This window comes from Pan troglodytes, chromosome 3 (assembly GCF_028858775.2).
Source record: "Pan troglodytes isolate AG18354 chromosome 3, NHGRI_mPanTro3-v2.0_pri, whole genome shotgun sequence".
In the NCBI taxonomy this organism is placed as follows: domain Eukaryota; kingdom Metazoa; phylum Chordata; class Mammalia; order Primates; family Hominidae; genus Pan; species Pan troglodytes.
The window spans coordinates 51777407-51802858 of record NC_072401.2 but is presented as its reverse complement, the minus strand read 5'-3'; the positions used below and the strand labels follow the sequence as shown (position 1 = coordinate 51802858).

Here is a 25452-nt window from a genome sequence, read left to right as displayed (position 1 = left end):
ACTCCAGGAAAAGTGTAATGTTGGTTCGAGCTCGAGAAGGAATCTGGATTCTGGTAACTTTACCTAGACCTTGGGAATCCTCCCCCTCAATACATTTAATTAATGAGGTGCTACAGCGAATTCTAAAGAGATCTAAGAGATTTGTTTTCACTTTAATCGCTGTTATCATGGGCCTAATTACAGTCACTGCAATGGCCACCACTGCCGGAATGGCATTACATTAATCCATTCAAACGGCTCATTTTGTTAATGATTGGCAAGCCAATTTCACCCAAATGTGGAATTCTCAACAAGGCATTGATCAGAAATTGACAAATCTAATTAATGATTTAAGACAGTCTGTTATGTGGCTTGGAGATGGGGTAGTGAGTCTCGAGTACCGCATGCAAATGCAGTGCTATTGGAATACTTCGGATTTCTGTATCACCTATTCCTATAACGAGACTGACCATTCATGGGAAATGGTCAAAGGACACCTTCTAGGTAGGGAAGATAATTTATCATTGGACATAACTAAATTAAAGAAACAAATTTTTGAAGCCTCTCAAGCTCACTTATCCTTTGTGCCTGGAGCTGAGGCATTAGATCAGGTGGCAGAAAATCTTTGTGGATTAAACCCCATGACTTGGATTAAGTCTATTGGGGGCTGCACTGTAGTAAATTTTGGAATTATGTTTCTCTGTTTAATCAGCTTGTTTTTAGTGTGCCGGAACAGTCAAAGAATCCTGCGTCAAAATCGAGAGAACGAACAAGCCTTCATCGCCATGGCACATTTATGTAAAAAGAAAGGGAGAGATGTTGCGGGAAGTCAGGGACCCCAAACAGAGGGACCGGCTGAAGCCATGGCAGAAGAACGTGGATTGTGAAGATTTCATGGACATTTATTAGTTCCCCAAATTAATACTTTTGTAATTTCTTATGCCTGTCTTTATTGCAATCTCTAAACATAAATTGTGAAGATTTCATGGACACTTATCACTTCCCCAATCAATACCCTTGTGATTTCCTATGCCTGTCTTTACTTTAATCTCTTAATCCTGTCAGCTGAGGAGGATGTATGTTGCCTCAGGACCCTGTAATAATTGCATTAACTGCACAAATTGTACAGCATGTGTGTTTGAGCAATATGAAATCTGGGCACCTTGAAAAAAGAACAGGATAACAGCAATTGTTCAGGGAATAAGAGAGATAACCTTAAACTCTGACCACTGGTGAGCCATGCAGAACAGAGCCATATTTCTCTTCTTTCAAAAGCAAGTGGGAGAAATATCACTGAATTCTTTTTCTCAGCAAGGAACATCCCTGGGAAAGAGAATGCGCGCCTGGGGGTAGGTTTCTGAACTGGCCCCCCTGGGTGTGTGCATCTCTTATGGTCGAGACTGCAGGGGTGAAATAGACCCCAGTCTCCCATAGCACTCCCAGGCTTATTAGGAAGAGGAAATTCCTACCTAATAAATTTTGGTCAGACTGGTTGATCTCAAAACCCTGTCTCCTGATAAGATGTTATCAGTGACAATGGTGCCCGAAACTTCATTAGCAATTTTAATTTCGCCTCGGTCCTGTGGTCCTGTGACCTCGCCCTGCCTCCACTTGCCTTGTGATATTCTATTACTTTGTGAAGTACTTGATGTCTGTGACCCACACCCTATTCATATAAAACTTGCTGGTTTTACGGTTTGTGGGGCATCACGGAACCTACCGACATGTGATGTCTCCCCTGGACGCCCAGCTTTAAAATTTCTCTCTTTTGTACTCTGTCCCTTTATTTCTCAAGCTGGCTGATGCTTAAGGAAAATAGAAAAGAACCTACGTGAATATCGGGGCAGATTCCCCGATAATAGGGCTGTTTTATAATCTTAAAAAATAAAATTTAAGAAAAAGAACGTTAATTAAAAATATGGGTCTCTAGGTTCTGTTTATCATATAGTAAAAAATACTCTTGAATAAAGCTCTGTAGTATATCCGGGGATGATGATCAAAATATTTATTAACCAGTAAGGCAGGGGCACTGCCCAGTGAGAATGGCATTGACCTCAGTTCAGGAGCAGAGTCCTGGGAATCTCCTGGTATGGGTATTAGCCTGTAGGTGTCAGGCTATGAGTAGGGCAGGGTGCTAGGGGTGGGGTCAAGGCTGCAGCAGAGCACTGGAAGGCTTAGGGCAACAGTCATATACCAAGCTGCATGGAAGTAGTTCAATACTTTAACCACCAGTACTGATGAACCAGGACATTCCAGCTGAACATTAGCCCCACATATATATATTAAAGATTCTATGTTACAGTTTATTAGGGGTTGGTGGCAATGGAGATCTCAGTGGTGAAAAATCACTTCTGGTCCTTCCAAGCCAGCTGAGGCACAGTGAATGTACTCAGAGGGTGTCTCTGCAGTCTGGTGGATCTTGTCCATTGGGCAGAAGATGGCCTGAAATGCATGGGGTTATCTGCATGAAGAACCAGGTCTTTGTCTTACTCATTATTGTATCCCCAGTACTTGAAGCTACTTGAGGCTCAATGACAAATGAATGATTGGAGATAAATGGCTGGTTGTTTTAACATGTAGTTTTTATTATTCCGATGTGTTGAGGCCAGAAGATCAGGAGACTGTTGCCATTGAAAAGTTTGTTACTCACAGCTTCAAAGAGGAAGGGGCACCTCATAGCATAAAGGGCCACAAAGGGGAGCACGAGGGTCAGTCAGGAGGCAGAGGTGATGGGGGGAACATGGGCAAGAGACTTTATTCTAACATCAGTAGAAAGGAATGGGTGAAGTAGGGTAAGCAGGCTTAGGATTGGCTAGTTGGGATAATTACAGCGGTCTGTGAGGTATAGAGACTGTCTCTAGTTGTCTAGTACCTGGCCCCAAGGCAGAAGAATAGTAGCCTGGAGTGTAAGCGTATGATAAGGGAGGTGGTGGGAGTGTGAGTTCTGGATTAGTTAGTTTGCATATGAAAGGCATGCTCCCAAGGAAATCATTTACTATCTCCAGGAATGTAGCCCCGGGGGGGGGGCAGTCTCTCCAAAATCTGCTTGGTTTCAGATGTCAAAGAATCAAAAATATAGAAAATAAAAAGGCATGATTAAGACAATGGCTACCCTTGAGAAGTCATGCAACTATCCCCTTTATCATTAAAGGTCTGATGAAAGCTAGCAGAGATGTTTTCTTTCTCTTTGCCTTTAGTCTCTTTTCACCTGTGAGTTGTTCTAACATAGCACTTAATGCTAATGCTTATAGCCAAGATTTATTAAGCCCTTACTACGTGTCCAGCACTATCCTAAGAATTCACATGCATCAGCCCAATTAGTGTCCACAACACCCCATGCAGTATGTTCTGTTTGGATTTTTGTTTTATAGATGAGGAAGCAGGAGCCTTGAGAAATGAGTTAGTCAAAGTCACATAGAGCTATGCTGTGATGCTCTTATTCTCTGTGCTATACTCTGTCTTTCAATCATTCTATTTCAGTAGCTTGCTTGGGTGTCTGTTGTAGCAACTAGTTTGAGCAGCTCAACATGTTGGGCAATTCTCATCTGTGTATGCCCAGTCTCCATCATAGAGTAGGCACTTTATAAACCTATGTGAAATCAATAAGTGAAGCTCTCACCAGCTTTTCCCTTTGATTTGAGCAACGCGATAAGCAGCAGAGTATCTAGTGATAGAGAGCTGTCCCAAGGGAGGGAGAACTGTTTTCTGGCTTCCTGTTTTTTATTTGACATTCTCTGAGAATGGGAACTTGGGAAGCAAGAAATGTATGATTCTGTAAATATTTATTTCTGTTTTGAGGCACATGTGCTTTACTTAATCTGAGTTCCACAAATGCTTGCTTTGCAGGAGACTGCCTTTAGAGAGAAGTGTGTGATATGTGCAGCCTGTCACTGGGAAGACCAAGTGAATGTACAGAACATACTCTGACCCAGGAATGTTAATGGGAGAGATAGAGTTACTGTCTGTGTCACGTGGGGCCTTCCTGATTGTCTCCTTTGCTTTATCTTTCCCCCAGCTTGCCACCAGTCCTGTTTCAGATGTGCAGGGAAAAGCCCACATAACTGCACAGACTGTGGGCCTTCCCATGTGCTGTTGGATGGGCAGTGCCTCTCCCAGTGCCCAGATGGCTACTTTCACCAGGAAGGTAGTTGCACAGGTGAGTATGTAATGTGCTGAGGCACGTTGCCTATGACCATGTTTTGTCTTCAGAGCATAGCCAGACACTGTAATTAGAAACCTTGACATACTGGGGACTAAGATTCAGCTGTAAATCCTTGTCTTGAACTTGCAGATTCAAAGTATAGAGGGAGGGGAACAAGTGAAATTTAGTTCTTCCAGTAAGGAAGCATGGAAATAAAACATTAGAATCAGCTTTACCCTAGAAACTATAATATTTGAATAGACTCTGAACTTGGTTTTCTCTTGCCTGGAAGACAATGATCTGAATAAATAACTCCTGTCGTGAACTAAATAATGACCTTTATTTCCTAAAAGAACTAGAACTTAGTTCAGCATAAGTCTTTGTTGCTGTGGCTTAAAGAGAGAGAGAGAGGCAGAGAGAGAGATAGGGTTCTGCTGTTGCCAAGCTGGAGTGCAGTGGTGTGATCACAGCTCACTGCAACCTCACCTCGGCCTCCTGGGCTCAAGCAGTCCTCCCACCTCAGCCTCATGAGTAGCTGAAACCATACATATGTGCCACCATGCTTGGCTAATTTTTTATTGTGGAAAAAGTGTTGCCCAGGCTAGACATGAACTCCTGGGCTCAAGTGATCCTCCCACCTTGGCCTCCCAAAGTGCTGAGATTACAGATGTGAGCTACTGTACCCAGCCTGTGGCTTTTTTAAAAAGTTTAAAAGTTTATGTTTCTGATTATTAAAAAGATATGTGCTCATTGTAGAAGGATTGAAAGTTCAGAATAGGAAAAATAAATGGGGGTTTGGGGATAAAGATAACTGATTATGCCACATCTTAGAAGCAACAAATATTACCCTGGTGATAGATTCCTTTTTGATCTACTTTTTATGCATGCTGTTACATAATTGAGAATAAATTAGAGCTATACTTTTTAATATTTTTTTCAAAACATAAAGTCATAAGCAATTTTCTTTTTTTTTTTTTTTTGAAACGGAGGCTTGCTCCGTCACCAGGCTGGAGTGCAGTGGAGCAATCTCAGCTCACTGCAACCTCCGCTTCCCAGGTTCAAGCAATTCTTCTGCCTCAGCCTCCCGAGTAGCTGGGATTACGAGTGCATGCTACCACGCCCAGCTAACTTTTCTATTTTTAGTAGAGACAGGGTTTCACCATGTTGACCAGGCTGGTCTTGATCTCGTGACCTCATGATCCACCCGCCTCAGCCTCCCAAAGTGCTGGGATTACAGGCATGAGCCACCGTGCCCAGCTGTCATAAGCAATTTTCTATGTGATAAAATGTTATATGTACAGATACGTGTGTGTATATTTGTCGTTTTCATGGTTGCATATTATTCTATTTCTTTTTCTTTTTTTTAAGAGATGGATTCTCACTCTGTCACCCAGGATGGAGTGCAGTGGCATGATCATAGCTCACTGCAGCCTTGAACTCCTGGGCTCTAGTTATCCTCCTACCTTAGCCTCCCAAGTAGCTGGAACTGTAGGCATACACCACCATGCCCAAGTAATTTTTTTTTAATTTTTTGTAGAGACAGGGTCTCACCTTGTTCTCAGGCTTGTCCTGAACTCCTGGCCTCAAGCAATCCTCCCTCTTCAGCATCCCAAAGTCGTGGGATTACAGGTGTGAGTCACTGCATCTGGCTCCATTTCTTTTCACATAAGAAATGAAATTTGGCAACTGGGACACTTGAGGACACTAGGGAGATCTTTTACTTTCTCCCTCTTAATGAGGTACTGCTCTGGTTATCAGTTATTGCCTAATAAACCACCCCAAATTTGTGGCTTAAGACAACAATTGTTAAATTTCCCAGTTCTGAGGATTGCTGGGCAGCCCTTTCTTCAGATCCTGCAGGTGGGCTCTTCATTGACGTCTGTCACCTGGGTTGGTCAACAATCTCTTACTCTATGAGGCCTCTTCTCGTGGCTAATTGTACTTCCTCATGGCATGGCAATCTCAGCTAGTCAGTCTTCTAATGTGTCAGCTATCTTCTCCTGGAATGAGTATTTCAAGAGACCTAAGCAGAAACTGCAAGCTGCCTATCACCTAACCTAAAAAGTCTCACTGTCACTTCTGCTATATTCTGTTGGTCAAAGCAAGATAACCCACATTTGAGTGGGTGAAGGAACAGAATACACCTCTCAGTGGAGGAATGGCTTATGCACACAGTTAGGGATGGATTTGATTATCTTCATCAAGGAGACAAGCTACCTTGGGTGTTAATGCACTTGTATGGAATCAAGCATTTGGCACAGGTAACTGTGCACTTCCCAGCCCCACTTTCCCCGGGCTACAGCAGAATAGAGCAAAAGGAGATGGAGGTATTTATTTCCTTCTTTAACATGTCAGTCCAGTATGTTTTTTAAGATCACCTTTATGTTTTAGTGACAGAGATTTTGAAAATCACTAGTTGGGATTAGTACAGAATTTTGTTGGAATTGACACAGTACTAAAATTTAAGGACTTTATTGTAGTACTGTGTGTGGCGTTTTTTTTTTTTTTTTTGGTATATACAGGAAAAAAACATTCTATCATGATTTCTCTTTTATTTCTGAAAAATAGACGGTTGGGGCCTGCTGATAGGAAAAAGCCCACTGATATGAAATTATATTACATGTATTTCTGGAGTCAGTAAATGTAATAAACTTATGACATGTTTTTAAAATAAATTAATATTTGTTACATTCATCTAGCCTTAAACTTCAAAGAAGTGATTTAGAATGAACACAAATTTAGATGATTGAAGATCAATATTATATTTGTTCTGGAATTCTTTGCCTTTTTCTAACTGTCTTTTTAATCTCTGCAGTCCCCTGGTGAGTTGCTTTACTTTAAATACTCTGTCAAGCTCAGTGGGGGAATGTTCCTGGTTTCTTTGTCATTAGGATTGCCCTTGAGAGCTGTTTCTATCCTTAGGTGCTTTCATCCTAGCCCAGCTGGTTTTTGTATGTATAAAATTGTTTAGGGGAGGAAAGTCTGGGTATATCTAGCTCTTCTCTGTCCATGCCTCTTTCCGCTGGGAGCCAGCAGATGGATGGTACCATAAGCAGCAGGGCACCCAGGTCACTGGAAATATTCTGATAGGGAGGAAGAACTGGGTGTTGGAAATCATCCAGAGAATGCTATGTCTTTTGGATAGGTGCTTTCAACATTGAGAGCCTCAGGAATGTAGGAGGGGTGAGAGTGCTGTCCTTCTAATCAGCAGTTCATTTTCTTGCTTGCTTGCTTTTTTTTTTTTTCTTAAATAGCTCCTTATCTTCTCTTGTCCTCTTGCCAGAATCCAGAGGCTTTACTTGAAATCTGTGCCTTTGCTTCCCACCAGCCGCGTGCCAGGAGGGAATTCATCAGTTTCTGCAAGATCTACCCAGCTCCAGCCCTTCACATCCCCTCCTCTTGGACTCAGACCTGCTTAGACCTCCTTGTCCTTGGCAGAGAAGTTCTTAAATCTGCTTCCATGTGCTTGCTCCTGCTGCTCCCTTGGCAGCGTCAATGCAGCTGCAGCTGCAGCCACCTTTGATTCTTTGCCACCCTTATCCTTATTGCTTACACCTTACCGTGACTCACTTGGTTTGTTTCAGTGTTGTACCTCTTGTTAATTTGGTGGTTTTTTTGGAGAAGACATAGCTTTGGCATAACTTTGTCTCTAAGGAATTGAACTTCAGAGGCAGCTCACGATAACCTCCAGAAAGAGGACTTTTTCTGTTCTTTGTATTTTAATTAAGTATTGCTGATAAAATAAACATCCCAGTGGTGGTGGCTTGAAGGGAGTGATGGATGGCCCCTGACTCGAGAGAGAAGTTGCAGTATAGTTTGCTGTGTATGGATTCCCCTCTCATCTGCTAGAAATTTCTGAGAAGTAAAATGTCCCCTTCTTCTCCCTGTCCCACTCATTCTTTGAGTCATGGTATGTTAGGGTCAGGGAGTCCTACCACTCGTGTTTCTGCTCTGTGACTATGATTTGAACTTCCTTACTTACACAGATGGAGATGATCATGCTGGTCCCTCTGGAATGTGTGGCTGATTTCTCACATATTTATAGTTCTAGATTCCATATTGTGTTCATGGACAGTACCGCCCTTGACATCAGAAATGCAGTCTCTAGGTCAGGTCCAAGGGTGTGCCAGGCTTGCTCAGGAATCTTCTAAAGATGATTAGAGTTGGAGGTCTGCTTTTAATGTAATTTGTGGAATGCATTAAATACTTCACGCATATACATGCTGAGCTGCTAATTCCAATCCTGGTTTTCGTCCCCCTGCCAGAGTGTCACCCAACCTGCAGGCAGTGTCATGGGCCGTTGGAGTCTGACTGCATCTCCTGTTACCCTCACATCTCTCTTACCAATGGTAACTGCAGGACCAGCTGCAGGGAAGAGCAGTTCCTCAACCTCGTGGGATACTGTGCTGGTGAGTGAAACTCCTGTGGATTCCTCGGAAATCACTGGGCAACTGCCGGGGCTCTTCATACCAGGCTTAAGGGGGCTCTTTGTCCTCAGTTTATGAGCTCTTTTACAGGAGACATTTGTTTCATGTCTGGAAACTCATGTTACTGCTTCTCCTTGGGCATTTAGTAAATACTTGTGGATTTAAATAGAACTTCTAATAATACTCTTGCAAATCCTGAAAATCTCAGACTCTCATATTAATGAAGAATGAAGTGATGATAATAGCACCTTTATATGCATTCAAAACTTCTTAAGTTAGCAAAAAGTGTTCTGAAAATAAGTCACTCCAAGCCTTCCTTTCTCTTGTCTGCATTTTGTCCTGCTTCTTGTTGTGGAGAATCTTTGCCATCAGCCCCAGACATAAAATTTTAGAGAGATTAACCTAGAAGTAGATCAGTTGCCTTAGGAGATGGGATTTTTTTTTTCTTCCTCATTTTAGAACTCAGATCTAAAAAAAAAATTAGGAAAGCAGTCTGAAATTTGAATAATGTTGGAACCAGACATCATTTATGTTCATCTATCCAGACAACAAATGTGCATTTTTGAGTGCCTACTAATGGTCAGATGCTCAGAATACAGGAAAACGATGAAGGAGACAATGACTCCACCACCAAAGAGCCTATAGACTGGGGAGGGGAATTTACTGGGTAATGGGTTATTGTATATTTCTTGATCCACTTTTTCAAACTCTGGGACAAACTTGCAGAGCTTCTCCTTTAGTAGCTGTTGCCTCAGCTCAGAAGGGCTGAACTGGGGAGATCCTGGGATGCTACTGGGCAAATGGGAAAGGTGAGAAAGTGTGCTGAGAGGTTGACCAGGCTGTCAGGCTTGTTCTGGAGCAGGGAAGAGGCGTGGCCAGTTGTCTAGATCACAGAATCCAGCAGGCACATTCAGTCTGGGATGGCGCTGACATCTCGGCTGTTCGGTCTGGTGGATTGAGGGTGGGGCGGGGCACAGCAAGTCAGTGGCTGTGCTCCCTGTGGCTGGTGGTGCCATGGTCCAGGTGAGCCATTTATTTTTGCATATGACATTAAAGACTAGACATTTTGGTATTAAGGTCTATATCCTAAGAAAACCAAACTGTCAAGCACAGGGCTGCAGCCCAGAATGCTGGATTCGGAGCAGAAGCCCAAGTGTAGAGACTGTGCAAGCCTTTTAGGTGCAACAAAAAGTGGAAATTCAGAGTTCAGGATTCGGGCTAATCAGAATTCCTATCAGCTGTAGGATGTGAGTCTATTGCTAGTGATGTTAGTTGTAGTCAGGACTGTCTTGGAAAGTGGGAAAAATGGGAGATAGTAGTGCCCATCCCCAAAAGAGAATGTGGGGATGGAAGGGGCTGTTATTACAGTTTGCATGTTTGAGTTTAGCTACTTATTATCACTTTAAGACATGGAGGAGCAGCTACTCTGAGAATTAAATTGCTCCCTACGTGGCTAAAGCGTATTGGTGGATATTTACTGAGAACTCACTGAGCACAAGGTGCCAAGTTGATGTTTGAGGGGGATACAGAGGTCTTCCAGGCTACTTAAGGAGGTGAACCAAAGACACAAGTGTAGTTAACAAACGGTACAAAGCAATTTAGGGACAGTAACACCAACCAGTAATAAGGGCTGTAGGAGTTCAAGGTAGGGAGAAGTAACAAGATATGGAAGGCATTATGCGGGGGGGTAGAACCCAAAATATTTCCAGAAGAATAACCAGGATCCTGTGAGACAGAGGGAGATCTGGTGGGCTTTCTGAGCATGGTTTCACCAGGAGACAGGCCCAGCAGGTATAGCACGTGGGCCATTCATGACTAGTGAGTCCTCTAACCTGGGTGACAAACATGGTTGGTATTAAAGCATATTAGTTAAAATGGTTGGGAAATTTAGATTCAAACCAGAGTATAGAAAGTTCAAAGTTTCAGGCCAAAAAGTTTTGACTAGATTTTGTGAGCAATAGGGCCATGAGAGTTTTGGAGAGGACTGTAGCTTGACTAAGGGTGTCTTAAGGCAAGAAATCTGCAACTTGTATGGAAAATGGACTAACATAAGGAGAGATTAGAGTCAGGGAGAAGAGTTAGAAGGTAGGACCTGAATTATATCCTTCATGATGGCTTTTTTATTTAAAATGTAACTCTGAATGTGGGCCCTAAAAATTTTATGCTAGGGCATATTTAAAAAATACATGTTTATATAAGGAGATTAGAAAAATTTAATTTTTAATGAGCTCTGTTCTAATGTCCAGAGTGTTCTTTGATAGTAAATTAGGTGATTAGGACTTGCATTAATTTTTTAAGGCTAATAGGGAACCTTTAGAAGGAGAATCATGGGACTGAGCTAAACAACTCTGGAAGCCCCCAACCCTAGAAGAGAAGGTCCTACCAAAATAATCTGAAAAGGAAAATCTTGGCTGTCCTGGGAATTAGGTGTATTAAGTAATGGTTTTAAATGAGGTAACCATTGTCTGGTGCTTAGAAATCATTTATTGATTAAAGACTGGTGTAATAGTATTTATTATAGAAAAGTTTGATCAGTAATTTCAGTTATTGAACTTTCAGAGAACTGTGCTGACCCCAAAGTTTACTTTTTCACTAAATGTATGACTTATCTAAACACCTCTACTTTTCTCTGTAGCATTGCAATGCATTCACTCATGTACAGATTCATCAAACATTTATGAAGCCTTTGCTCTGTGCCAGGCATTGTACTGGGCTCTGGGGATATAAAGACAAATCAGATATGGTGCTTGCATACAAGAAATGGACTCTTTAGTGAATGAAAGTGTTAGTTTGCTAGGGCTGCCATAACAAAATACCACAGACTGGGTGGCTCAAACAATGGAAATTTATTTTCTCCAGGTTTTGGAGGCTGGAAGTCCAAGATCAAGGTGCCCGCAGGCTTGGCTTCCTCGGAGGCCACTCTCCTTAGCTTGTAGATGGTGGCCCTCTTGCTGCCTCCTCTTTGCACATGCGCCCCTGTTTCCCTCCACATGTCCTAATCTTCTCTTCTTATAACTATATTGGTCACATTGGATCAGGACCCATCCTTTAATATCCTTATTTTAACTTAATTACCTCTTTAAAGGCCCTATATCCAACTACAGATATTCTGAGGTACTGGGATATGGCCTCAACACATGAATTTTCAGGGAATGAATTCAGCCCACAACAGAAGGGAGTGGGTGTTTAGTATGGTATTGCTGTGGTACTCTGTGCACAGTGCAGGATATGAGATGAGCCCATGGAATAGGACCCTGACCCACACTGGAGTGTGTGTATGTGAGTGTGTGGAGTGTGTATGAAAGCTTTCCGGAGGATGTCACAACTGAGATGATTTTAAAGGTGAGTGAGAATTAGAGGAATTTGGAGCTTTGGAGGCAGAACATTTCAGAAAATGGGCCAAAGAGGATTATTTATTGAGACACCCATAAAGAGTTGAGTCCTATGACAGTGGTGAGACTTGAAGTGGGAGGGAGCAGGACTGGTCTGTAGGGCCTTGGTACACCCATGGGGATGCCTTGAAGGTTCTGGGAAGTGTTGCGACTGCATTTCTGTGAAGAGAAAGATCTGCGGAAGATGGCTTGGAAGAAAACACTGAGGCAGAAAGTTCTTTAGGAGGTAGCTGCAGAAATCCAGATGAGAGAAATCCTTTAATGAGAACGTTGCTGAGGGGATAAAGAGAAGGGGTCATGATTTCACCAGGTATTAATAGTATGTTAGGTTGGCTCATCTCAGATTGCTGTTTTGTCTGCAAAAATGGTCTGAGTGGCAATTTCGTATGATTTAACGTAATAGAAGCAAAAGAGGTTGGTGCTCCCTCAGCCCTGGGGGGTAAGGGAGAAGGAGCTTTGCAGATAGTTTCCAGGTTTCTGGTCACAGAAATTCGAGGGGTGGGAATACCATTTACCAAGGGTAGGAATAGATCTAGGAGGCAGTGAGGAAAACAGTGTGCTTGAATTTGGCCAACCTGAATTTGGGGTGACAGCTGGACATCCCAGAGTGTCTCTCCAGGAGGAGGTTAAAGGTGTAAATTGACAGGTTTCTTACTCTAGCTACTAGGAGCTTGTCTCCTCTCTCAGTGTTGCCCTGAACCTAAAGTCCTGGAGTTGTTTTTAACTACAGTATTGCCTCAGTCAGGTCATAGTTAACCTCATAGAATGTTTAGGTGACTTTTATCTAAACTCAGGAAGGTATTAGGAGAAACCATGTGATGACAGGCAAAGCTGAGGATAATCTACCTTGCGTGGGGCCGGCAGTGGAATGTCCTTTCGGTGTCCTTGGGAAGTCCTAGCTCATGGGAAGTCCTGGAGAAGGACCCTCTCTGCCTGCTCTTTCGTGTACGTCCAATCGCCTCCAGGGTGGTAGGGTTTCCTCTCAGGATGCATTTGCTATTTGACTCGGTGACCTCTTAATTGTACTTAGCTGTTTAAAAAAGAAAATGACATCAAATCCAGCACACCGCCAAGAGTAAACCCATCCTGGGAGCAGGTCCAGTAACCTCAGTGTGTCTCACATATGGAGATGTCATATGTGTGGGGTTTCTTCCTCCAAGTCTATCAAAGCAAATATAAAAGTATGTGAGATTTAGGCCAGAGCTGCAGGTTTTCAACAAAGATAAATGAACTGAGGTGAGAGGCAGCTGTGCATAATTGCGGGAGACACAGTTACTTTCTATATGGAAAGCCAGGTTTTCTTTTGTCATAGATTAGAAAAAAATTTTTTTTTGCCCACATCTCAACAACATTAACAGAAAACTCCAAAGCCTGAGGTGCTTTCTGCATTTCTCTTTCTCAGCTAAAAGCTTCATCTTGTTCATAGAATAGGGTAAGAATTAAAAGGAAAACAGATAAACACCTGGGGGCGGGGGAATGTCCACATGCAGATGCATTTTTTAAACAATGCTTTGAGTTTTGTGGACTGCCTGATGGGATGGCTATGTTTTTGAGTTCTTATGTAGAAAGAAGATAATATCAAGGGTAATATTGCAGAGGGGAAGACCTGAAAAATTAAAATAGTTTTTTTTGGGTAGTGAAAGTCTGGGGGATTAAAAATTTGTTATTGTTTATGAAGTTTTTTTTTAAATGCAGGTTTGCTCTTTCCACAAATCTGTGTGAGAATGTGAGCAAGAGAAGACAAATATCAGTAAAGAAATATTACTTTGAGTATTTTCATACTGCATTCCTATTCCACAGAACTCAAATTCTATACAATGGTTAATAGGTGTTGCATGCAACAAAAACAAAAACAAAAAAACCTCCTGGCCAGATAAATTTGGGATTGACTTGGTTACATAAAGGTAAGCAACTTTCTTTATTGCAGGATTTCTGAGAACCTTAAAAATGCATATGTGTGCTGTGAATCTTTAAGATGAAGATGGCCAAACATCATTTCCCGAGCACTGAATTGAAGACCCCTTCCTTTTATTATAGCCTCTTACAGGGTTAGCCAGTGGTATGCAGAACAATATTTTGGAAGTCCTTAACTAACTGATATTTATACTTTGAACAATTGGTTTGCACCCCATAAAGGTAAAAGAAAATCATGAACCTGTATGCAGGTTGTGGACCAACTGACTTCCCTCCCTCCCTCCCTCCCTCCCTCTCTCTCTTCTACCCTACCTTCTTTCTTTTCTCTGTGGGCAGGCAGAGAGGTCACGCAAGGAGGTGCGTGTTTGCCACCCTTTTGCCTGCTGAAGAGCATTGCTGTTAACATTTTTCTTCCACATCATAAATAAACACTTTTGAGTCCTTTCCATGATTTTTCCCATTTATTGTCACCATTTCTGAAAGAAGGGCCCTAAAAATGTGGTGAAAAAGTAAAATTGCTCAAATTTAAAGAGCAACACATCTTTATTTTGGAATAAGCTGATACAACTGCAGCACTGAATAACAGGGGGGAAAACCCAGTTTAAGTTGAACATAATTAAGAACCCTGGAGGGAGCCTGGTACGAGCCAGGGCACCAGCTCTCTGTCTCCCCTCCAGACACAGTGACTGGAAGCCAGAGAAGTGAGAGCCAGTTCTGTTTTAAAGCAGCTTCTACTGTGCGGGGGAGGTGGGTTGGCACCGCCCTATATCTTGCGGTGGCTGCTTCTGCAGTTATAAATGGAAAGGAAGAAAAGAGCCATAAACTTTAAACATGTAGCTGTTGTTGCCTTATTTTGATCACCAAATCCTACCCATCCATCCCTCAATGCCTGGTTCAGATTCCTTCCCCTCCAGGACCAGCTTCTGCTTGGCATCTCCCCTGTTAGAATTCCTAGTGTGCTGATTATTTCTACCATTTACCTAGCACTTGGGCTTTGATCAGCTCATGTTCTCTGTGAGTGATCTTTTCATGGGTATCTAATAATAGGTGCCAGTTCTGAGGGCTTATTATATGAAAAGTGCTGTGCTAATTGCTTTGAATGCATTTTACCATTTAACATTCGCAATGATCCTCGAAGGTAGGTACTGATTTTATCCCCATTTTTACATGTAAGGAAACTGAAACTGTCTAACAGAGGTTAAGTACCGACTCCAAATGATAAAAGTCAGGAATGATTGATCCAAGATTTGAACCCAGAGAATGTGATTCCAGAGTCTGGAATGTGATTCCAGAGTACTCAACCATTTTGTAATCCATGATGCAAGTACAATTGCTTGCACACAATCGGGGCTCAAGAATGATTTTTTTTTTTTTTTTTGGTTGGTGAATTAAAAAGTGCATTGGTAGGTGGATTACTTGATTGGTGGATTAAAAGTCAGTGTGATAAATAGAGTGGCTCGGAGAGGCACTGTTGGGAAACATTGCACGAACTTGCTGGTCTGTTTTAAATGCTAAGGAAGCTGATTTAGACTGCCACGTGTACATGCATTCCCATTGTATTTGATCCTTATTAAATGAATAAACTTCAAAGAAAAACGTTAATGCATACTACATTTTAATAATTTATATCACTCCACATTTACTTTAATCTTTTCCAATACATACATATGTGCATTGTTTTCAGTTGTAGTCAACAGCTATGGTATTTCTTTGTTCTGTTCTCTAAAATATCACTTTAAATGACATATTTCCATATGTTGGCAAATATTGGAAGAATCTACATAATTGTCATTTTTAATGCTTAAGTCATATTCCGTTGTGTTTGGGTAACTTAATTTGGCCATTTTCCTGTTGTGGATCTGGGCCGTTAAAAGCAGGAGATAGTTTTACTGGTTGGTCCATGACTTCCAAGGCTACAGCTATGATTAGATATGTGTTTCATGTCATTATTAATACTAGTAATGGTGTGTTTATAAAGTTTTATAATTTTCAAAGCATTTTCTTATGGATCTTCTCCTTTAATCATCCCCGGAAGCCCCCCTGAAGAATTGGAAATGCTGGTAATTCCCATTTTGTTGACTGGTGAATTAAGACTCAGTAGAGTACCAAGCTAACACTTGGATGGTCCTCAAGAACTGTTGGGTAGAATTAAGGACTTGAATCAGCTGTCCTCATATCTAATCCTCTTCTGATGCCTCATATGATAATTACGACAAGGATCTTTCTTCTTAGTGTGAGTCATATTTTGGTTCTTATCTCTTCTTTTTCACCTTCCTCTTTATTCCATCTAGTCCTGTTCTTCTATCTCTGTATTTTTTTCAATTTGCTTGTGTCTTCCATTTTTTTAACACTTGCTTCTTTATTTTCCTTATCTTCTTTTTTTGTTTTGTAATGCACTTTCTTTTCTTATTTCTCATCTTGTCACCCTATCTCTTATTGCTTGAATCATGAATTGCATATCCCCCTTCTCTACAGAACTTTCAATGATTGTCTTTCTTGCTCTCTCAAATTTTGTTTTATTTAAGAGATCAATCTCTCTGCAAAGGGATGATTGAATATTTCAAGGCATTTATTATGTTTTTGAGCTTTTCCTTTTAGGAAAAAAGAACATGACCTATGCTTAAATTGAGTCCTTCCTAAATTAAAAAAAAAAAATCTTGTATTTTCTCCTTCATGTGACATTTACCAAACAATACCTTCCCTAGCTTTCATAATGAGAGAAGGACCTTACTTGTAAGCTTTCAGCTTGTAAAACCTCCCAACGAAGTCAGTATTGCTGTTTCTTCCTAATAACTATAGGTCAGGGCTTGAATTGCAGAGAAAGTTTTTGTGGGTGTATGTTGAAAGAACACAGCTGAATTGAGACTTACAGGTTATCCTCTTCAGTACTGAAGGTAGCAAAACTGCTAAGGCTACATTTACCTGCTTTTACACACCTGTGAATTTCTGTGGCTTACTTTTAATAGGTAAAAACAGTGAATTGATTGCAAACATGAGCATCAGCGTCAATGTTGATTCTGATTGGGCCCACTACAGATAAGGAATAATAACTCATGTTTATTGAACACTCATTGTGTGCCAGTTCATCACATATATTATGTCATTTAATTCTGGCTGCAAGCACAGAAAGTTGGTCCTGTGATTAGTACCATCTGCATTTTACAGGCCAAGATAAGATTAGGGATGAGATTAGAGATGTTAACCCACTTACCCAACGTGTCACAGTTAGTAAGCCCTGGAGCTGGGCTCTGAATCCAGGGAGTGCACTTCAGAGGGCACATATATGATCACTGTGTCATCAGCCTTCACCACTGATCTAGTTTCCATAAGACCCTCTCTTGCTTCTCGACATCATTTTATTCACTTCCTTTTGATGCTTTGTGGTTTTGACCCTCGTGGCCTTCCCACGCACTCCCTACACACTCTCTTCACTCTCAGTCTACAACTCTGCTTTCTTTTTTGTTTAGAAGATTTATATTATCTGATAAAACAAAACAAACAAACCTCATCTTTTCTCCTCAAATCTTTCTCTTCTATTACCTCTTTTTCCTTCCTTTGAGAAAGGAGCTCCCTCATTCTGCCCTGGGGAGCTCCTCCCACAGTGTCCCAGAGCCCATCTGCCTTCCTGAGCTGATCTCTCCACTCAGGTGTTTTCTCTTCTGCTTACAGATTCATCTCCCTCCTTTTCTCTTCATTTTTCCTGCTCCTCTTCCTCTCCCATCTTCTTTCCTCCAGGGCCCTTGTGTCTTTCACAGCTTAAATCTTCATTTCTATTTTCTCCTTAGATTTCATCCCAAGTGCATGTGATAATCCCCTCCAGATCCTCATTTCTCTCTTCCTGCTGGACATCTGATCACAGGAAAACTGCAAAGAAAACCCTTCATGTTCATCCCTCCCACCTCCACAGGTGCTTTTCTTCCTTCTCTTGACTTCCTTGTCCACCCACTACTGATTTTTCAATTGGCACAATTCAAAACCATTTAGTTACCCTTGCTTCTTGACAACCCCTCTTCCATATTGCAATCACTGCCATATCTCATAGATATTGCATATCTCTGTTTCTGCTGCAAAAACCCTAAGTGCTTCTTTCTTAGATGACAGCCTCGTTTTTCTCTTTCTGCTAGAGGGTCTTCCTCACTAAAGCTCTCCTAGTCCTTCCCAAGATGAGGGAGGAGAACTTTTGTTGAATATCAACTTTGGTTTATAAAACACTCTTTGACACTGAAAACTTGTCGATGCCTTCCCATTGCCCATTGCGTTAGCTGTAAATCCTTCACCCTGATTTTCAAGGTCCCTGATTTCCTTGGTTTCCGAGTGAACATCCAAAGCTCCAGCCATGCTGGTTCTCTTCCCCACGCCACACTGCTCTGTTCCTGTGTGCCTCTGTGCTGTTACATGCTCTTCCCTTCTAACAAGGGTGTCCTCAACTGGCACCATCTGCAAACATCAAATAAGCACTCAAGTTCAAGTTCCTCTTATTCACTTTGGATAAAATATTCTCTGATCCTTCTTTGACACCTGTTGCATTTGGGATGTGTGTGTGTGTGTGTGTGTGTGTGTGTGTGTGTGTGTGTGTGGTTTTTTTTTTTTTTGGTCATCCCTTCCTAAGCATCTTGAGAGAAGGATTGAAGTCTGATTCAATCCTATAGTACCTTCCACAGTGCCTCATACTCAGCTGACTTGCCATAAATGTTAATTGAAGTGAACTGTTTTCTTTTGTGGAGGTAAACTGAGTAAAACATAAATTGGATACAAAGCTTCAAGATACATGGTAAGAGTGATGCTCATGACATGTTGTTGGCAGTGCAAGCTGGCACCAAGACCTAGAGCTTTGCTTTTACATTTGACACTGCCACTCGCCACCTCCCCTTACCCTCCCCACTTCAAGCTGTCTCCTCGGCTCCTACAGCAGCCTTCCCAACACATTGGTGAGTTTGTCAACACTGGGTAGAAATCACTGCCCTATAACATGAAGGTCATTCTGTTGTCGTGTTTTATTTGGTTAGTTTTTTAAGAGTAAAACAATAGCCACAGACACTGAAGAAAGAAGTCTCATTTGGTTGGTTGGTTTTGTTTTGTTTTGTAGCTTTTGTACTAATTCAAAGCCTCTAAAAAGAATACATGATTTGTAAGAGCTTACGGGTGGGCTGAGCACAAAGTAATGATCAAAAGGGAAAGAGATAGGATGCTTCTTTTTCTTCCGTCATCTGTATGTTATTTTCTGGATTCCTGCTGTACTTATCTCACAAGCAGAAACCCATCAATTTTAAAAGTGGCCTTAGAATTCAAATTCTATGCCCTTTAAAGGCCCTGAGTTTTGGCATGAAATCATTTCTTTTTCACCTGACGAAAAACAGCTACAAGTGCTGATTATTTTGACCACTTCCAAATACACTTAATGTCGTTGCATTAAGAACCTAATGGACTGACAGGACATTATTAAAAATCTCACTGTGTGTCTAAATTTGTCTTTATAGGTCATTATTTATCAGCTAAGGAGTCACTGCTCCATAAAACCAACATCCAAAGCCATTGTGTCGACAGTACACATTTACTTTAATATCTTCAAGCTTTTTTGATTTTGCTCCAAAGACGTGAAATAAATTATTTCACTGCCATGTGCTTCCATCCATCATGATTGTGTGTAATCCTCACTGATCCTTGAAGCAGAGCCTTTGTGATTTGAAGAAAGCATCACATATTGATGACCACATGCAATTTCCTCACAGCTGCAGGGTGACATATTAGAGGATTCTACAGCTGCTGAGTCAGAATATTAATATTTTTATCTGTTTAAATTTCTAGCATGTCTACATGCTGTGCATATTTAGAAAACAATTGGAATCTTCTGCTTGCTTAAAAACAATAAATGCATTTATTTCAGCTGGAGCTAATACTCCATTTTCAGGCTACCTTGTAATGTGTTTATTAATTTGCTTGTTTACAGTGCTAATTTACTGCATTTATTAGCAAGGAGGTACATATACAAACAGCTGGAATTCCATCTGTGCTCCCCCCACATACTTATTATACATCAGTAATCTGAAACAGCCTAAGCATAAATGTATCCTGGGCCTCTCTTCTTTCCTTGTGACTCTTAATGAGTCTTATATTTAAAGACTCTACTGTAATTGCAATAGTGACAAACAAGAATTTACTTGCTGAGTAGTAGCGGGAGGAATCTGAGAGACAGGCTCCAGAATAGGCACTGTTTTTAAGGAATTAATGGATACACTCTCCCTATTTAAACATATTTGAGGTCAGCCTGCCTTTTTTTGATTACAGGCAGGAAGGTCAGATGCAGATACCTTACTGCACAGATGGGGCTTTTTGGATGGGACATTAATCCTTGCAGAAGCTGCTAGAGTGGTGGGTTGGAAATTCAATTCCCTTATTTTAGTAACTGCAGTCTGATACAAGTTAAACAGTGACCGTATACACTTCTTCTACTGTGTCCTGTGAAATTGTTTTCAGTATCACCTGTGGGCAGGAACAGGCATGGAAGGCAGACTGGAGTATTTTAGGGGGAATTCACCCTGGAATTTGTTGGTCTCTGTGAGGATGCTGCCATTTTAAGGACACAGTTTCTGACAGATGTGCTTCTATGGTGTGGGCCCATCAAAGATCTGAATTAGAGGGCTCATCAGACGGTTACCACCAAATAAGAAGAATTCAAGAGTTGCCTCCAAATCAGATTAGTTTGTAGAAAATATGCCCATAGACTTTACTGTGAGTAAAATGACTGGTGTCATAGCAGTTTATTGGGTCACACAGTTACCTCCCACGGTGCCTAGATGTGGGGCTCATACCACCTCTTAATTATGTTTAGATTGTATAATTAATACATTTGGCTGGCCACGGGGGTAGTTCTGTCTCTTTATTATCTCCAATTGTAACTGATGAGGCAGTGGAAATTGTCACACATGCAGCTGAGTAGCACCCTTTTTCTCCTGGCCTGAAGTGGATTTTGAAAACCAGGTGATGCAACCCATATTGACCTTTTTCGTGGGCCTTCAAATTCTCCACGATTTCCTAGTATTTTTACTCCAATAACTTTTTTCCCCCCTCTAACAACTGTGTGGGAGCTACCTACTCGGTACCACTGATTTGGCCAAATTCCACTTTGTTTTCCTTTTAAAAGGAGTTCTGAGAACTGACCATGAGTGAAAAGGTCTTCCCCAGTCATGCAAAGAGAAACCACAAGTGTGTTTTTCTTCCTTCTCAAGGATCTCCATTCCTGGTCACAATAGTTTTCATGTATTTGCATCATAATATTCTTAATATGCCTACTCCAGCATAAGCCCCTTGAGAACAATTCAGCAGAGAGATGTTTTTGGCAGAAAAGGGGCTTCTGCAGATGCAATGGAGGGGAGGAGGGGAGAGAACAGTTAGGAGCCTGCTTTCCTCCTCCAGCAAGGGTTTCATGGCAAGAGCTGTTGTATGTCAGAGTTTTCTTAGATTATTAGTTTTCTGCTTTGGTTTGATGTCTTCTCCTAACATGAGTTGCCTTTCATATAAAAAAAATTATCATTTAAATCTATAACAAAAACACAGAGACCTCGGTAAATAAACTGAAAAAAGACACACACACACACGCACACACACACAGACAGAGAGAGAGAGATTCCCAATTGCCTTTACCATAAAATCCAGACTTCTTTTCTTGACTTACAATGTCTTGCAAAACTGGCCTACCCAGGTCCCGAGTGGCTCTTTTGTGTGTTCTTTAAGATCCAGCCATGTTGAACTTTTCTCAGTTCCTTGAAGGCATCCTGTTCTGTTCAACTGCTGGGTTGCCTAAGCTTTCCCTCCTCTTGGAACCCTTTCCAAACATTCTCCCCCTGCCCTGCTCCTGTTGCAGCTAACTGCCACCAGTGTTCTTGTCTCAGCCTCCTCTGGGAGGTCTTTCCTGGCCCTTGGACTAAGTTGGTACCCCTGTTATGTACTTTCATGGCACCCTATCATTATCCCTGTAGCATTCTACAGGACGTTTGTAACAGTCTCATGCCAGTCCTCCACCTCAGTGTCCACCATGTTTTCAGGTTGCTCAGCACACTGTGTCCCCATGACAAAATTTGGAGACAGCCCTCTTTAAGGCAAGAAACATAGCCCAAGCCCACTCTACTATTGGAATCTTGAACATTCTACTGGGTTACTTCCAACCTGTTCCATAAGAGGGGCAGGCAGGAGCAAAGGGAATGGTCCCTCTGCTTTTTCTTCCCCTTCAGTTTGAAGGTTTTTTAGGTTAGGGTAGGGAGATGGAGAGTGTAGGGGTTGTGTTGGTGGGGGAGGGCCTGGGTCTGTTAGTTCCAATGCACATTAAAGAACTTTTTCGGCCAGGTGAGGTGGCTCATACCTGTAATCCCATCACTTTGGGAAACCAAGGAGGGAAGATTGCTTGAGGCCAGGAGTTTGACACCAGCCTGGGCAATATAGTGAGACTCCTGTCTGTATGAAAAATAAAAGAATTAGGTGGACCCGGTGGTACACACCTATAGGTCCAGCTACTCAAGAGAATGAAGCAGGAGGATCCTGGAGCCCCGAGTTCAAGGTTTCAGTGAGATATGATTTTGCCTCTGTACTCCAGTGTGGGCAACAGAGGGACACCTTGTCTTACCAAACAAAAAAGACAATTTTTTTTCTTTCTATCTCCTGTGCCCTGGGTTCTATAAGTATAGTGTCTTTGTAGGTCTGATTTTGATAGCTTTGGGAACACATGATGACCCCATGCTTCCTGGTCCAATGGGGGATGGTGACAGTGGATGAGGAAGGAACTCACTGATTGACACCTCAGTTTATTATTTGATTGTGCATATTAAATACTCAATTAAAATGATACATCCAGAATCATTTCCCCCACCATGCTGAAAATTATAGGAGTATAGTAGCCATTTGAATGTTTTTGTTGTTTCAATGAAAAAAAAACTCTTTTCATACTTAACCTCACTTATAATAAAAGAAACACAAAGTAAAACAATGACAACCCCGATTTTCACCAACCAAATTAGCCAAGGTTGGTTTACTGTTTTTAAATTTCTTAGTGCTGGTAAAATTATGATGAAACAGTCTCATAAATGGCTCTTGAAATACAAGTCGATAGGAACTTTCTGAAATAAAATTTATAATATCAATTAAGAATTTTACATTTTTTTCATGCTTGTAGTGGTTAAAATTGTATGCTCTGGACTTAGTATATATATGGTATGTGTAAGCAAATGACTTAACCTTTCAGAGTCTCAGTTTCCTCATTTATAAAATGGGGATAATAACATTGCCTACTTTTTCTCTTCAAATGAAATTATGTGTTTATAATAATTAATATTTTGCCCAATGTATATTCAGAGCTCAGTAAATGTAAACTATAATAATAATATGAATTGTACCCTTTCAACATAGTCCTTTAGGAAATAATCTGAGATGCAGACAAAGATTTATGCACAAAAGTGTTATCATAGCCTTAGTTATAAAAATGGAGACAAATTATAAGTAAATATTCAAACTGTAAGAAAAATGGCAGTTTTTTTGTTTGCTTACTTAATACTGGAATATGATTTCGCTGCTAAAAATGATGTTTACAGGAGTCCCTAATGACATGTGGGAATGCTGATGATATTGAGTAAAAAAGGTACTATGGTGTCCACATTTAATCTAATCTAATCTATGTAAAAATCTCTATATGTAAAATTGTATAGAAAAAGCACTAAAAGAAAAAATGTCAACGTTAGTAGTTATTGACCCCGAACTACCATGCTTAGGGTGATTTTTATGCTTATTTATACTTTGTAAAAAGATTTTTCATGTTTCCTTCTCTTCCATGGCTTACTTTGTAGTCAGAAAAATAAAACCTCTAGATCCCTGTCTGAACCTGCTCAGCCCTTCTGTGTAGATCACAACATCCCCGGGCTTGTACCTGAAGCCTGCTCACAGGTGGTGCCCTGTGGGGTCGGCTACTCGTAGCCTGTCTTGCCTGAGTTTTGTAGTCTGCCCTAGGGAACTATACTTTTCTGGTTATAAGTCAGAACATTGGTATTAATCCTCAAGCGCTTGTTGCTCTGATTTCTGGCTTCTTTCCGTGCAGATCGTTACTCATTTTGAGGTCTCCCAAGAAACTCTCCTACAAAGAGATTTTTGACTTCAAGCCTCTGAAGACAAAAGTATTCCCTACGTTTTGGGGACTTATTATTCTTTTCGGCTTGATTTAATAAAAATCAGTCAACCAACCTTGAGAGCCTAATGATATAATTGGTCTTCTGTTGGGGGATTGCATATGATGGAGCTGGGAAGGAAAGTTTGCATGAGTGGATTAACATGGGTCCCACTCAGGTTGTTGCTTTGGAATGAGTCTATTCACAGGAGTGGGTGTTCAGCATGACTTTTTAAACCGTAGAATGAATACAGGTAGTGAACAAAAAGAGTTAGAGAGTTCAACTTTGCACACTCGAGTGTTTGTAATCTCCTGTGTGAGGTAGAACTATAAACTAACTTGGATAAATGTGATGTATTGGGCAACTTGGAGTTGATCATTTTATATTTTCAGGTGTCATGTACTGATTTCTCCTTTGACTCTGGGCACTCACTCCATCATGCAATATATGTTTGGGGACTGATCTGATGCCTTCTTATGGCTTAACATGGAGCTGTGGAAGGAAGCAGAGGCCCTGAGTAATTTCAGAGTCTCTCCAACTCTTCAGACCTTTCCATTGATTTCTGGCATCTGTGTACCCAAATCTGCCAAACCGCCATGTCTGGTTTAAGAACTCCAGAGACTTGATTAGGAGGATAGAAAAAGTTAAAGGCTGTGAGGAACCCATATATTTATAAGTCGGTTGGAGGCACAGAAAGAGAACCTAGCCAAGAAGAGCACCTGTCACTCATGCTGAGAGGAGAGAGTTTTGAGAAGGAGGGCTGCTCAGTCAACAGTGCCTTGTGTTGCAGAGATTTCAGGTAGGATAAGGAATTAGAGGAGGCCATTAAATCTGGTCCTTAAGAGGCCATCAGAGACCTTTTCAAGAGCAATACCACAGTAAAATATTTTGAAGACAGATTTACAATGAAGTGAGGAGTTAGAGAGGCAAGGAAGTTGGGTAGTTAAGGGAAGGCAAGAGATGAGTTGTTTGTAGAGAAAAGTTTTTAGGACAGTAGGCAATGGAGAGCATAGTTGGAAGTTAAGGTTGAAAAGAGAGATAGGGGAAAACAGGTGGAATAATATTGAAAATTGGATCAAGAATATAGGTGTAGGCATTAGCCATTTTATCCTGGGAGAAGGGAGGAAATGAAATAAAAACAGGAATAGATAGACGTTTTGAGGTGAAAGGAATGAATCCAGCATGCTCTGCTTAGTGATGTAGATGAGATCACCTGGGAAGACATGAATGGGCGGGCAGAGTTGGGTAGTGACTTCAGAAGAGGAATAAGGGTTGAAAAGCACTGCTGGGTGAGGGGGAAGGAATATCCATAACCTGGTTCCAGCTTCCTTTAGAATAATTAACACACGTTACACTCCTTATTTAAACAGAGATCCCAAGATCAGATAAATCCATAATTACTTATTTGTTGTACCCACAAAATACTATAGGGGTCTGCTTACTTTCTCTTGAAA

At 41.2% G+C, this 25452-nt stretch overlaps 1 protein-coding gene across 4 annotated transcripts in view; it reads left to right on the top strand.

The window, feature by feature from the left end:
• Positions 1–25452, top strand: part of FRAS1 (Fraser extracellular matrix complex subunit 1) — a 480560-nt gene that overhangs the window by 271921 nt on the left and 183187 nt on the right. For all 4 annotated transcript variants that reach the window (XM_517202.8, XM_063808847.1, XM_024356095.3 and 1 more), the window contains 2 exons: positions 3995–4135; positions 8386–8529. In XM_517202.8, the coding sequence (XP_517202.4) occupies positions 3995–4135; positions 8386–8529 (285 nt within the window). The remainder of the gene's footprint in view (positions 1–3994; positions 4136–8385; positions 8530–25452) is intronic.